Here is a 12,847-nt window from a genome sequence, read left to right as displayed (position 1 = left end):
ACCAAACATTTGATAAAGTTCCTCAATCTTCACTAAGTGAGAGAAACTGAGAAAGAGTGAAGTGAAGGGCTTCGCAGCTGAAGATTAGACTCCATATTGCTCCATGCTGGTAAGATCTGCATTCTTTATTTGCATCTTCAATTTTTTTTCTTTTTAATATTTAAAATATAAATCTGTATGCAAATTGGCTTGAAGTTGAGTTCAGCTAAATATTTTCAGTTCCTTTTCGTTAACTTTATTGACTACTGCTATTTTGTAACTGGGTTTGTTTTTTCTTTACATTTCATGGACATTCTTTGATCAAAATGAGTTCTTTATTTTTTTCCTCTTGAATGTTAACTGGGAAGGAAAAGTTTATATTGGTTTGTGTAAAGGTTGATTTTTTATGGGGGTTGAAGAGTGATCTTATTTAGCAATGTGAGAATTGATAATGATTACATTTATGAACAATGCAATGCATGTCACTGAAATGATATCTGTGTAAAAATTTATTTGTTCTTGTACAGATTTGATGATTTTGCACATTCTAAAATCGATTAATTCAGGTCACAGTGTGACGATTTGTTTCGCGTGGTGAATTTATTCTTGTTGTTAGATATGTTTGAGTGGTGGGAATATTGGTGGATGTTATTGAATGTGGTTGATTAGTTATGAATGTAATCATTAACTTTGATATGTAATGAAGGAGTCAATATAAGTTGTCTTGTATTTGTACACTGGTCTTGTACCGATAAAAGTTCCGTTTACCTTCTTGAAGATGGAAATGAAAGCCCTTTGTGCAAGCCGCTTGTCCCTTTTTTCATCTCTCTTTAGAGGAACTCTTTGCATCACGAGGTAGAGGTTTTTTTTCCTTTAATTTCAGTCTCTGTCTTCAGTTTTGAAAATTATTGTTACTCAGTTGCATTTATTTATCTATAGATGGAGAAAGGGAAAAGAGAACTCATTTCAATTTTAGCATTGGTAATGCTAAGTTAAACCACAAAGAAGTTTCATTTAAGCTCTTGCTTAAGTTATTTGGTCAAAAAGGAAATTGCTTATTCTGTGCTATTATATTTCTTTTTTTCTCAATGACCAATATTTCTTCGTTTTATTTTCTTAGCTCGAGCATTGACATCCTTTATTCTTCTGTAGGACTCGACTTACTTTTCCTGAGAAATCTTCTTTTGCCTAGCAAAACTTGGTAAGCATGCTGTTCTTCTGGTAGTTACATTCATATAGAAGCTAAACTTGTCATATTACATGTCTTGTACTCTTTTAGTATTAACACCATGTTGCGATATAAAAGCAGCTTTTTTCTGGAAATGAATCATTCAACACATAGTAGTGCCTCCAACCTGTTAGCTGCTGAAAAGAAAGAAGCCAAATGTGTATCCTTGTTCTTGAAGAAACAAGGTCTAAGCAAGGTAGCTGCAGCAAAAACCATCACTAATCAGATCTTTTCATCGACCACCTTGTCTCAAGGCTTCATTGTTCATAAATCTCGGTATCTGTAGGTTCGATTGCAATATGTATTGGATATTTTTGGCTATTGTTTTCTACGTGTTTTGTTTCTAATTCTCATTTTTGCCACTAATCAAAATTTGCTTCAACAGGAAGAGAGCTCACAACTCTGAGATCGGGACACCCTTATTACTTATATTGAATCTCTTTTTGTAGAGAATGGAAACAGTGTCGTAAATAGTGGAGGATTTTCCTATAACCTATCAAATACAAGCCAGCTGCGTCAGTCTCTCAAACACAATTCCACTGACTCCAAGAAGACAAAAGGGGTCTCTAAGGCACCTGTTAAAGGAAAGGCAGCTGCTTCAGTTTCTCAATCCTTTTCTGCTTCCTTGACTCACGAAGCCAAAGGTGGTCTCTAATGAACCTAGTGAAGAAAAGCTAGTCCGTCAGTTCTCAATCTGGTTCCGCTGGACTCTAGGAACCAAAAAGCTGTCTCTCGAATGATTGAGGTTGGCGCTTGGAGATTTACACCCTCAATTCCTCTTACCTCTTAGAGCTTGCAGGATCTGAGCAGATCAATAGCTACACGAAGATATCCTAGTTTTGCAAACTACAGCTTGGAGAGTAAAATCAAACCTATGGTAGAATTTCTTCTAGATTGGGGACCTAAATCAGACATTCCTAAAATTTTGTCCAAACGCCTCATTTATGCAGAAGTAGTATATCTGGTAAAAAATACCCTCATGTCATACTTAGAAGATAGGTGTGGACAAGAACCAGTGGCGAAAGTTATATACAGCTCTCAGGACCTCACATCATAGCAGGCAGAAGGTCAGGAAATCGTTGATTTCCTCCACAAGTTAGGCCTTCATCATGGTATAGTTAAAATCTTGATTCAATGGCCAAGGATCGTTGGTTACAACGTGGAGGAGAATCTACGACCAACAGTTGAGTACTTCCGTTCATTAGGGGTTGACGTCTCCCAGCTCTTCGAAATCACCACGGACTCCGGTCGTAGTATCGAAGGCAATCTGAAGCCTGTGACTGAATCTTCTTGGCAAAGGGGTATCGCGTGGAGATGTTCGGACCATGATTTCGAGATATCCAGCTTATATACGTTAGCTTACGAGAACTTTTACCAAAATGGGAGTTCTTTTTGACCATGCGTTATGAAAGATATAGAGCTGGTTAAGTTCCCACATATTTTGGTTACGTTTGGAGCAGAGAATAAGGCCAAGATATGTGCTTGTAAAGGAGTCAGGAGTCCAAAATGGTGCTCCTCAAGATGCTACTCTCGTCAGGCTGTGGACTTTGAGAAAGTTTGAAGATGAAAATACTGAAAATGGTTATCACACATGAATCCGCGGCATGAGAAAAACTTACATAAGAATCTTACCATATCATCTCTTAAATTCGGTGGTCTCACCACATTACTAAACCGACGTAGGAGAAACTATCAAGTGGGATATTTGATGTGGAACATTCTAGTGATACAACTGTGAATGGACAGTCGATCTAATGTCAAAAGATCTTAGAATGTATGAAATTACAAAGGTTTGCGAAAGAACTTGTTTCCTTCTTTCTTTCAAATGTCAAGGTTTATTGTAAATAATATTATCATTTAATAGTTGTCCAATTTATAACACAATATTTCTTTAAAATTTGATTTATATGAAATCAAAGATTTGAAGAAATGAAAACATTTGAAGGTACACTTAGCGAAATGGTATAATTTTGTCATTAACTTTTATGGAAAAAAAAACAATTATTGGAAAAACTTATTCCCATTTCAAATGTAGAGGGGATTTGAGAGAAAAGCATACTAGATAGGAATTAGAAGGTGTATCAAGCAAGTTCCTTTCTCTATAATATGGAAAGTAGTACATTACCAAAAAACATAATAAAAAAATCACATATTTTAAAAAAAAAAAAAAAATCATGTCAATTTAAAAAAAAGAAAAGAAATCTAATCAATATGACACATTTTGATGAATATATTTTAAAAACAAAAATGGTTTGTCGTGATGATATAATACAATATTCGAAAATCAGACCAGAACGGCCGGTTAGATGGTCGACCAGGTTTCGTTAACACACCAGTCATTAATACAATAAATCGAATTGTTGTTTAAACCGTTTTAAACCGTGGATTGGATGGTGGAACAATGTCAGCCGCCGGTCCAATCGACCTGACAGCAAATCCGGTGAAAATGAACTATTAAATATCATCGAACACCTTATCTAACAGTAGAAATATGTTTGGAAGGGTATTTTGGTCTATCCATTAAAATTGGGTTTAAATACTTCATTTTTTTTTTTTTCGTGTTGGGTTATTTTAAAAACTCCAATGAAAATGTGAGGTTCTTTCAAACACCTACATAAAAAGTTAAAAATTCATATAACCAACTTATAATCATAGTTGTTCAAAACTCTTACTATATTTAAAATTTAAAAAAAATATATATACAACAATAAGATGATTATATAATAATAATAAAAAAAATAGAAAATAGTTACTATCATTTTGCCAATGTTCTGAAAACCAGACAGGAGGCAGTCTGACCAAAACCGACAGCCATCTCCGTTTGGTTCAGGTTCTAGGGTTTTTGTTATATTTTAAACTTGTAGGGTACTTATTTTTGTAGGGGTGTTTTGAAGTATTTCAAACCGCTAGGGAGCAGAAGTTTTTGGGATTTTTGAAATATATTAAATTTTATTAGGGAGATTTTGCAATATACAAAAGTAAAGACTAATTAAATTATGATTTTTTGTGCTACGGTCCATCCATGAACCAGGATTTTGACCGGGTCAAGGCGTCCAGTTTTCTAAACATTGGTTCTGACCAAGATCATACTCTCTGAGTCTGTACTCTGTAGACTTGAAAGTTGAAAGTTGAAACCTTGTCAACAAGGATGATCTTCCTGTTCATCTTCAAAACTTTCTCAAAGTGAGTGGAACGATAGTGAACATGTGTCCAGCGGAATTTTCACTCCGACCTCCTTTACAAGTGCAAAACGTGGTCTGATTCTCTGTCCAAACTGTAACTAAATACTGACGGACACTTAACCAGCTCAGATTTGAATAACCCATTGTTTAATAGAATTCCATTTCGGTATCAGTTCTCCGGCAAGCTAGGTTTTTATTTTAGTTTCAGTTGGGTTCTTGAAGATGGCAATGAAGACCCTTTCTGGAAGCCGCTCTTTTGACACCGTATCTCTCTGCAGAGGAGCTTTCTACATCACTAGGTATTTTTTTAATTAATTAATTAATTTTTTTTTTCGTTCCAAAAGCATTAATTTTTATTTCATACTATTATGAAGGCGTATTGTTAAGTTTTAGGAGAGACTCGAAGTGGAAAGTTACAGTGTATTAGGTTGCATGTTAAAGAGGAAAAACATTTACTCTGTTACAGTGTGTGAGTGTGTGGTGAATTTGTGATTTTTCTAATCACAATTTTGAGTTTCATTTTAGAAGATTAGTCAAACAGAATATCGAAATCTCGTGTACTTTTTTACTTGTATAGACTTCATTTTTTGTTCTGTATCCATGAGGGATAGGGCATTGATGATTTCATTTGTTCTTCTACAGGACTTGACTTACTTCTCCTGAGGAATTCTTCTCTTGCCGCGGAATAAGTGTTTCTAGTGAGTATCTGACCTCTTACAAAAGCTAAATTACAGATATTAACATGTTCTTTCCTCTTTGTGGTGTAACTTGATGGTGTTTTGATATAGGAACAGCTGATTCTCGTGCAAATGAATCATTCAACTCAAGAGTGCATTCCAACACTGTAGTAGCTGAGGAAAAAGAAGCCAAGTCTGTTTTAAGCTTGTTCTTGATGCAGCAAGGAGCTGCCGCAAGAACCATCAATAATAGATCACATTCATCGACCACCTATCTCAGGCTTCATCTCTGTCATAAATCTCGGTATCTTGTAGGTCCGGTTGCAACATGTAGTTTTTCTTTTTGGAACTTTATTTCAGTGTCTTGTTCCCATGTTAATCAGTTTTATTTGTTATTGCAGGAAGAGAGCTCACAACTCTTGAGATTAGGGACACCCTTAATCCTTATCTTCAATCACTTCTTGAAGGGCATGGAAATTTTATGGTAGATTTAGTGAACAACTTTCTACCACACCTATCGAAGAAAAGCTTAAGCTGTGCTAGTTTGTAGATCCCATTCCAGCCTTGATCCAAGAAGCCAGAAGCATTCTCTCATGTAAGCGCCACAAGTCCAATAGCAGATCTATGCCCTCAACTGTGCTACCTCTTAGAGCTTGGCATGGATCTTGAGCAGATCAAGTAGCTACACACAGATATCCTAATTTTGCCTACTGCAGCTTGGAGGGCAAAATCAAACCACTAGTTGAGTTTCTTCTTGATCTTGGGGTACCTAAATCAGACATTCCTACTATTATCAGAAAAATGCCTTCTTTATGTGGACATAGTCTATCTGAAAAAATAATACCCAGCATAATATACTTTGAAGATTTGGGTGTGGGCAAAAGTTATATGTCGCTGCCCTGGACTCCTCTGTCACATTAGGCAGAGAAGGTTCAGACAGTAGTTAATTTCCTTCATGAGTTGGGCTTATCAGGTGATAGCATAGGTAAGGTCTTCACTCAGTTGCCAAGAATTGAACTTGCAGTGTGGAAGACTATCTCAAGCCTTTGAACTATTTTTTCTATAAATGGGGATTCAGTGTGGAAGAAGTGAGGTCCATGGTGTCAACATTTCCATCTGTATATTACAGCTTGATACCGAAATGGGAGTTCTTTTTTACCATGGGTTATTTAAAGTTGGCGTTGTTTAAGTTCCCTCAGTATTTTAGTTACGGTTTGGAACAGAGAATCAGACCACATTTTGCACTTGTCAAGGAGTTAGGAGTGAAAATCGGGGTGGATGGCATGTTAGTACGATCACACTGTGACTTTGAGAAAGTTTTGAAGATGAACAGGAAGAACATCCTTGTTGACAATTGTTCTCTAAAATTTTAATTTATTTAAAAAATGCCCCAAAAATTACAATTAGTCTCTAAAATTTTGAAATATTACAAAGTACCCCTAGAAAGTTTCAACTGGTCCCTACAACCTTGAAAAAAAAAAAAAGAAACCCCCCTGGAACCTGAACCAGACCAGAGAGGCTGTCGGGTCCCAGTCCGGTCCGGGTTTTAAAACAGTGATAAGATCAATTACTTTTTCATATTAAAGTGAAATGATTTTTATAAGGTTTTAGAGTAATTGATATTTGAGAATATCAAAGAACAAAAGTTATATCAATTGCAAATATCATTGCCCAGCCAATTGATCAGCATGAATAGATAAACTTGAGCTGATACCGGTGTCATCATTGTTGAAGTAAGAACCATTCCAAAATTTTCTCATATATAGCTTTTGCATTCTGAAATTTGCACCAGAAATAATCCTCACAACTCTTGTCACAAACTTCAGGTGCAAATACTGATGCCGCCTGCAATGCTGCCCATAGGCCTCCACCTTACGCACTCACACTAGAGACATACGTCTGATCTGGGAAGCCATTATTATCAATCATCACATCACCATCCCTATCAAATTTTGGTTCATATATATCATCACAACATAAACTGAGGGCGAAACAGGTTGCTGGTTATGAAACTATGCTATATTTGAATTTAAGCTTTTACTGAATTACAAGTATGACGTTTTATATTATAAGTCTCTCGTTAAAACTTAAAAATATTTTATATCAGAAAACATGCATGTTTTGGATAATGGGAATGTAGATTTGATATCTTCACTGCATTTAAACAGCACAGGTTATGAATATTATATCAAATATAGGGGGGCTTGGTAATTGTTATTTGGGAGATATTTGAGGGCAATTGTGTTCAAAATAGCTTTTAATTAAGGGCAAAATAGATAGAAAAATTAGATTGCTTTAATAATATTTTAATAACATCTTCTAATAAGGTAATAAGATTATCCCTATATTACTAATAATAAACACTATTTATAATAAAAGATTACCGTAATATTTTAGTACTTACAAACTAAATACAAGAATCTTGCAAAATAAACGAAGATTACTCCCTTATCTTATATACCCCCAATTCAAACCTCCCCTAAGGGGTGTTTTAGGGTGCGTTTGGCTCCCTATTTTTATCCATATTCTCAATCTTATTCTCCAAATAATGTTTGGCACATTATTCTAGAAATATTACCCTATTTTTTAATTACTTTTAGACCCCATAAGGTTATTAATTTCACAAAATACCCCCTGAAAAAAGTTTAAAAATTAACAAAAACACCCCCATCAACCCAACTTGTCAGATTCCGGCAACCACCGTCGGTGATAGTCAGAATTTGTACAACGGCCTAACTTCAGACCAGAAATGGCCGAAAGTTCACCGATCTGGCCGTCAGTGATGGCCAAAGAAATGGCCGTCGTTGACCGAAAACGACAGCCACATCTTTGGCCGTCGCTGACGGCCAAAGATGGCCATCGTTTTGGCCTTTTTCGGCCGTCAACGGCCATAGCAGGCAGTAGATCTGGCCTTTTCCGGCCAGATCCGTGGTATATCTGGCCGGAAAAGGCCATAACGACGTGTTATGGCACAGATACGACCAGTCTGTGCCGTAACGAAATTTTTCGATCAGATTCCGGAGGTGGTGGCTCAAATTTGGCACTGCAGGTGGTGGGGGTGTTTTTGTCATTTTATATATTAGAGTCTTTAATTAAATTAGTAAACCTAAGGGTTTTTTCATAAATTTTTAAAATTTACCTCGTAATACTCCCCTATCCAACAACCCAATACTGTCCCCAAAATCCTATCCAAAATACTAAACCAAACGTACCCTTAGATGTTCCATTGATAGTCATAGTAAAATACCAAAATCAACCCAAAATAAAATAAGATACAATAAAGTCCTCCATGACTTCGATCATTACAGTATCAACCCTAGAAATAAAATATATTATAAACCCTAGAAATAAAATATAATATAATCCTAAAATTACCACCAAACATTGATAAAGTTCCTCAATACTCACAAAGTGAGAGAATCTGAGAAAAAGTGAAGTGAAGGGCTTCGCAGCTGATGACTAGATTCCATATTGCTCCATGCTGGTAAGATCTACATTCTTTATTTGCATCTTCAATTTTTTTTAATACTTCAAATATAAATCTGTAAGCAAATTGGCTTGAAGTTGAGTTGAGCTAAATATTTTCGGTTCCTTTTCGTCAACTGTATTGACTACTGCTATTTTGTATCTGGGTTTGTTTTTTCTTTAAATTTCATGGACATTCCTTTGATCAAAAGGAGTTCTTTATGTTTTTCCTCTTAAATGTGAACTGGGAAGGAAAACTTTACATTGGTTTGTGTAAAAGATTGATTTTTTAAGGGGGTTGAAGAGTGATACTATTTAGCAATGTCAGAATTGATAATGGTAACATTTATGAACAATGCAATGTATGTTACTGAAATGATATTTTTGTAAAAAATTATCTGTTCTTGTACAAATTTGATGATTTTGCATATTCTAAGGTCGATTAATTCAGGTTACAGTGTGGTGACTTGTTTCGCATGGTAATCTATTCTTGTTGTTAGATATGTTTGAGTGGTGGGAATATTGGTGGATGTTATTTAATGTGGTTGATTATTTACGAATGTAATCGTTAACGTGGATATGGAATATATAAGTTGACTTGTATTTGTACACTGGTCTTGTACTGATAAAAGTTTCCGTTTACCTTCTTGAAGATGGAAATGAAAGCCCTTTGTGCAAACCGCTTGTCCAATTTTTCATCTCTCTTTAGAGGAACTCTTTGCATCACGAGGTACTGGTTTTTTTTTCCTTTAATTTCCATTTCTGTCTTCAGTTTTTAAAATTACTGTTACAGAAAAGCAGAAATCTTTGTTCCTGTTGTTCTTTTGTTCATATGTTTTTGGGGTGAATGATAACATGGGTGCTACTATGTTAAATTATATTCCAACTCAGTTTTATTTATTTATCTAGAGAAGGGGAAAGGGAAAGGGAAAAGGATTGGTAATGCTAAGTTAAACCACAAAGAAGCTTCATTTTAAGATCTTGCTTAAGTTATTTGGTCAAAAAGGAAATTGCTTATTCTGTGCTATCACTTTTTTTTTTTTTTTTTTTTAAATACCGATATTTGTTCTGTTTTTATTTTTCTTAGCTCGAGCATTGACATCCTTTTATTCTTCTGCAGGACTCGACTTACTTTTCCTGAGAATCTCTTGGGCCAAGCAAAGCTTGGTAAGCTTGCTGTTCTTCTTGTAGTATAACATTCATATAGAAGCTAAACTTATCCGTATTTACATGTTCTTGTACTCCTTTTAGTATTAACACCATGTTGTGATATGAAAGCAGCTTTTTCTTCTGGAAATGAATCATTCAACACCACAGTAGTGCCTCCAACCCTGTTAGCTGCTGAAAAAGAAGAAGCCAAATCTGTGTTATCCTTGTTCTTGAAGAAACAAGGTCTGAGCAAGGTAGCTGCTGCAAAAACCATCACTAAATCAGATCTTTTCATCAACCACCTTGTCTCAAGGCTTCATTCTGTTCATAAATCTCGGTATCTTGTAGGTTCGATTGCAATAAGTACTGGTTATTTTTGGCTATTGTTTTCTAAGTGTTTTTTTTTTTTTTTTTTTTCTAATTCTTATTTTTCCAACCAGTCAAAATTTGCTTGTTATACAGGAAAAGAGCTCACAACTCTTGAGATCAGGGATACCCTTATTCCTTATATTGAATCTCTTCTTGTAGAGCCTGGAAACAGTGTCGTAAATTTAGTGGAGAACTTTCCTATTATACCTGTCAAAGACAAGCCAGCTGCGTCAGTCTCTCAACACCCTTCCACCCCTGACTCCAAGAAGCCAAAAGGGGTCTCTAATGCTCCTGTTAAAGAAAAGACTGTTTCTCAATCCTTTTCTGCTCCCCTTGACTTCAAGAAGCCAACGGTTGTCTCTAATGGACCTAGAGAAGAAAAGCCAGCCGTGTCAGTTTCTCAATCTGGTTCTTCTCTTGACTCTAACAAGCAAAGGGCTGTCTCTCGAATGATTGAGGTTGGCGCGGTTGGAGATTTACAACCTCATTTCCTCTACCTCTTAGAGCTTGGCATGGATCTTGAGCAGATCAAGTTAGCTACAAGCAGATGTCCTAGTTTTGCCTACTACTGCTTGGAGGGGAGAATCAAACCTCTAGTCGAGTTTCTTCTTGATCTTGGGGTAGCTAAATCAGAGATTCCTAAAATTCTTGTCCAAAGGCCTCATTTATGTGGACATAGTATATCTGGTAAAATTATACCCATCATGTTATACTTAGAAGATATGGGTGTGGACAAGAAACAGTGGGCAAAAGTTATATTACGCAGCCCATGTCTCCTCAGTCATAGTAGGCAGAAGCTTCAGGCAGTTGTTAATTTCCTTAATGAGGTTGGCTTATCAGGTGATAGCATAGGTAAGGCCTTAACTCGCTTCCCAAAAATGGTATCTTGCAGTGTGGAAGACAATCTGATGCCTGTGAACAAATTTTTCTATGAAAAGGGATTCAGTGTGGAAGAAATGAAGTCCATGGTGTCAACATTTCCATCTGTATATTCTTACAGCTTGACGGAGAGCTTGGTACCAAAATGGGAGTTCTTTTTGACCACGGGTTATTCAAAGTTGGCGCTGGTTAAGTTCCCTCAGTATTTTAGTTACAGTTTGGAGCAAAGAATCAGACCACGTTTTGCACTTGTGAAGGAGTTGGGAGTGAAAATCGGGCTGAACCGCATGTTAGCTGTATCGTTCTGTGACTTTGAGAAAGTTTTGGAGATCAGCAGAAAGAATATGCTTGCTGACGAGCTTTCGAGTTGTCCAAAGAGCAAGTAATGATCTTCGGTTAGGAACTGGATTCTATGACTTCTAAGCGGAGTGCTCAGTAGAACGAGGCATGGTAATGGTACAACTACGTGATCAGAACTGTATTTTATTACTTTACTAATTACTAGGGCATTTCTTTGCACTGTTTTGAAGAATAAGAAACATTTGAAGCACAAAGGCAAGCGAATTTTCAGGCTATGACTTTGGGAAAATTTTGAAGATGGTTACCACATGTGACAATGTGATATGACTCCTAGTCACGAGAAAAACAAATTTATATGAGACTGTCTCATCGTATCATCCGTTCAATGAGATAGTCTCACCAAATCACTACATTGACGTGAAAGTATTATCTAATTAAAATATGTAGTATCATATGAAATTTAAGGGTCGTAAAAGAACCATTGTTTCCTTCTTTCTTAGATTTTTCCAGTATTTTTGCCTTTCTTCAAGTGTAATGCATGGAGTTCATTGTTTTTTATTTACTTCACTACAAGAGAAGACCGTGAAACGAAAGATGATTTTACATTATCTAGACAAAAGCATAAACAAACATAGCCTAATTATCTAGAATTTTAGAAGAATCTCTTGCATTGATATGAAAAAAATTAAACAAATTAACGAATAAGATTTAAAGAATAAGAAAGGCTTTACCTTTATACTGTTTTTAATGAGATCGAATTGAGAATCTATTGAAGGATGAAGCAAAGAGAAATCCAGGTAATTAACATAATGCCACTAGCGTTGATCGAAAATAGGAAAATCCATAGAACCCCCATTTGTTTATAAATCTTTCAATCTTAACCTTATTCCCTATTCCCTTATGCCATTGCGTTAAATTGATGTTTGTACTTTGTAGGGTAAAATTAGAGTTTCACAAAAATTTACATGTTCTTGTACTCTTCTTAGTATTAACATCGTGTTGTGATATAAAAACAACTTTTTCTTTTGGAAATGAATCATTCAACTCCATAGTAGTGCCTCCAACCCTGTTAGCAGCTGAAAAAGAAGAAGCCAAATCTGTGTTATCTTTGTTCTAGAAGAAACAGGGTCTGAGCAAGGTAGCTGTTGCAAAAACCATCACTAAATCAGATTGTTTCATCGACCACCTTGTCTTAAGGCTTCATTCTGTTCATAAATCTCGATATCTTGTAGGTTCGATTGCAATATGTACTGGTTATTTTTGGCTATTGTTTTCTACGTGTTTTTGTTTCTAATTCTGATTTTTCCCACTAATCAAAATTTGCTTGCCATACAGTAAGAGAGCTCACTACTCTTGAGATCAGGGCCACTGATGAGCAACTAGGGAGGCTGGTCTACCGTAGGAAGGGTAGAGGTGAGAAGTAGAGGAATATTTGTTATGCAAGAGGTTAGGACTTGTTGTGGGAGGACAGGTGGCTTAATGAGATTGGATGGAAGAAGAATTCGGTTAGGAGCAAAAAGGTGTCAGGGAATAAAAGGGAGGGAGAGAAGGAATTGAGGATATTCAGAAAAGAAGGTTAAGGCTTAGAAGGGGAGGTGACTGATCCTCGAAGTTCAGTC

The 12,847-nt window shown here is 36.0% G+C and overlaps 1 protein-coding gene and 1 long non-coding RNA gene across 2 annotated transcripts; both read left to right on the top strand.

Moving 5' to 3' along the window:
* LOC116143094 lies at positions 1-1,156 on the top strand. The gene is made up of 3 exons (XR_004130086.1): positions 1-109; positions 758-834; positions 1,132-1,156. It is a non-coding gene; the product is annotated as an uncharacterized LOC116143094 (long non-coding RNA).
* A 7,315-nt stretch (positions 1,157-8,471) lies between these two features.
* On the top strand, positions 8,472-11,758 carry LOC116143081 (transcription termination factor MTERF5, chloroplastic-like). Its single transcript, XM_031428501.1, has 6 exons — positions 8,472-8,550; positions 9,182-9,261; positions 9,652-9,698; positions 9,813-10,028; positions 10,143-10,327; positions 10,481-11,758. The coding sequence occupies exons 1-6, from the start codon at positions 8,545-8,547 to the stop codon at positions 11,312-11,314; spliced, it is 1,368 nt and encodes a 455-aa protein (XP_031284361.1). The 5' UTR covers positions 8,472-8,544; the 3' UTR covers positions 11,315-11,758.
* Positions 11,759-12,847: the final 1,089 nt, after the last annotated feature.

This window comes from Pistacia vera, unplaced genomic scaffold, assembly GCF_008641045.1.
Source record: "Pistacia vera cultivar Batoury unplaced genomic scaffold, PisVer_v2 Contig1132, whole genome shotgun sequence".
Lineage (NCBI taxonomy): Eukaryota > Viridiplantae > Streptophyta > Magnoliopsida > Sapindales > Anacardiaceae > Pistacia > Pistacia vera.
Note: the sequence above shows the minus strand (reverse complement) of the source record. Positions and strands in the feature narration are given on the sequence as shown.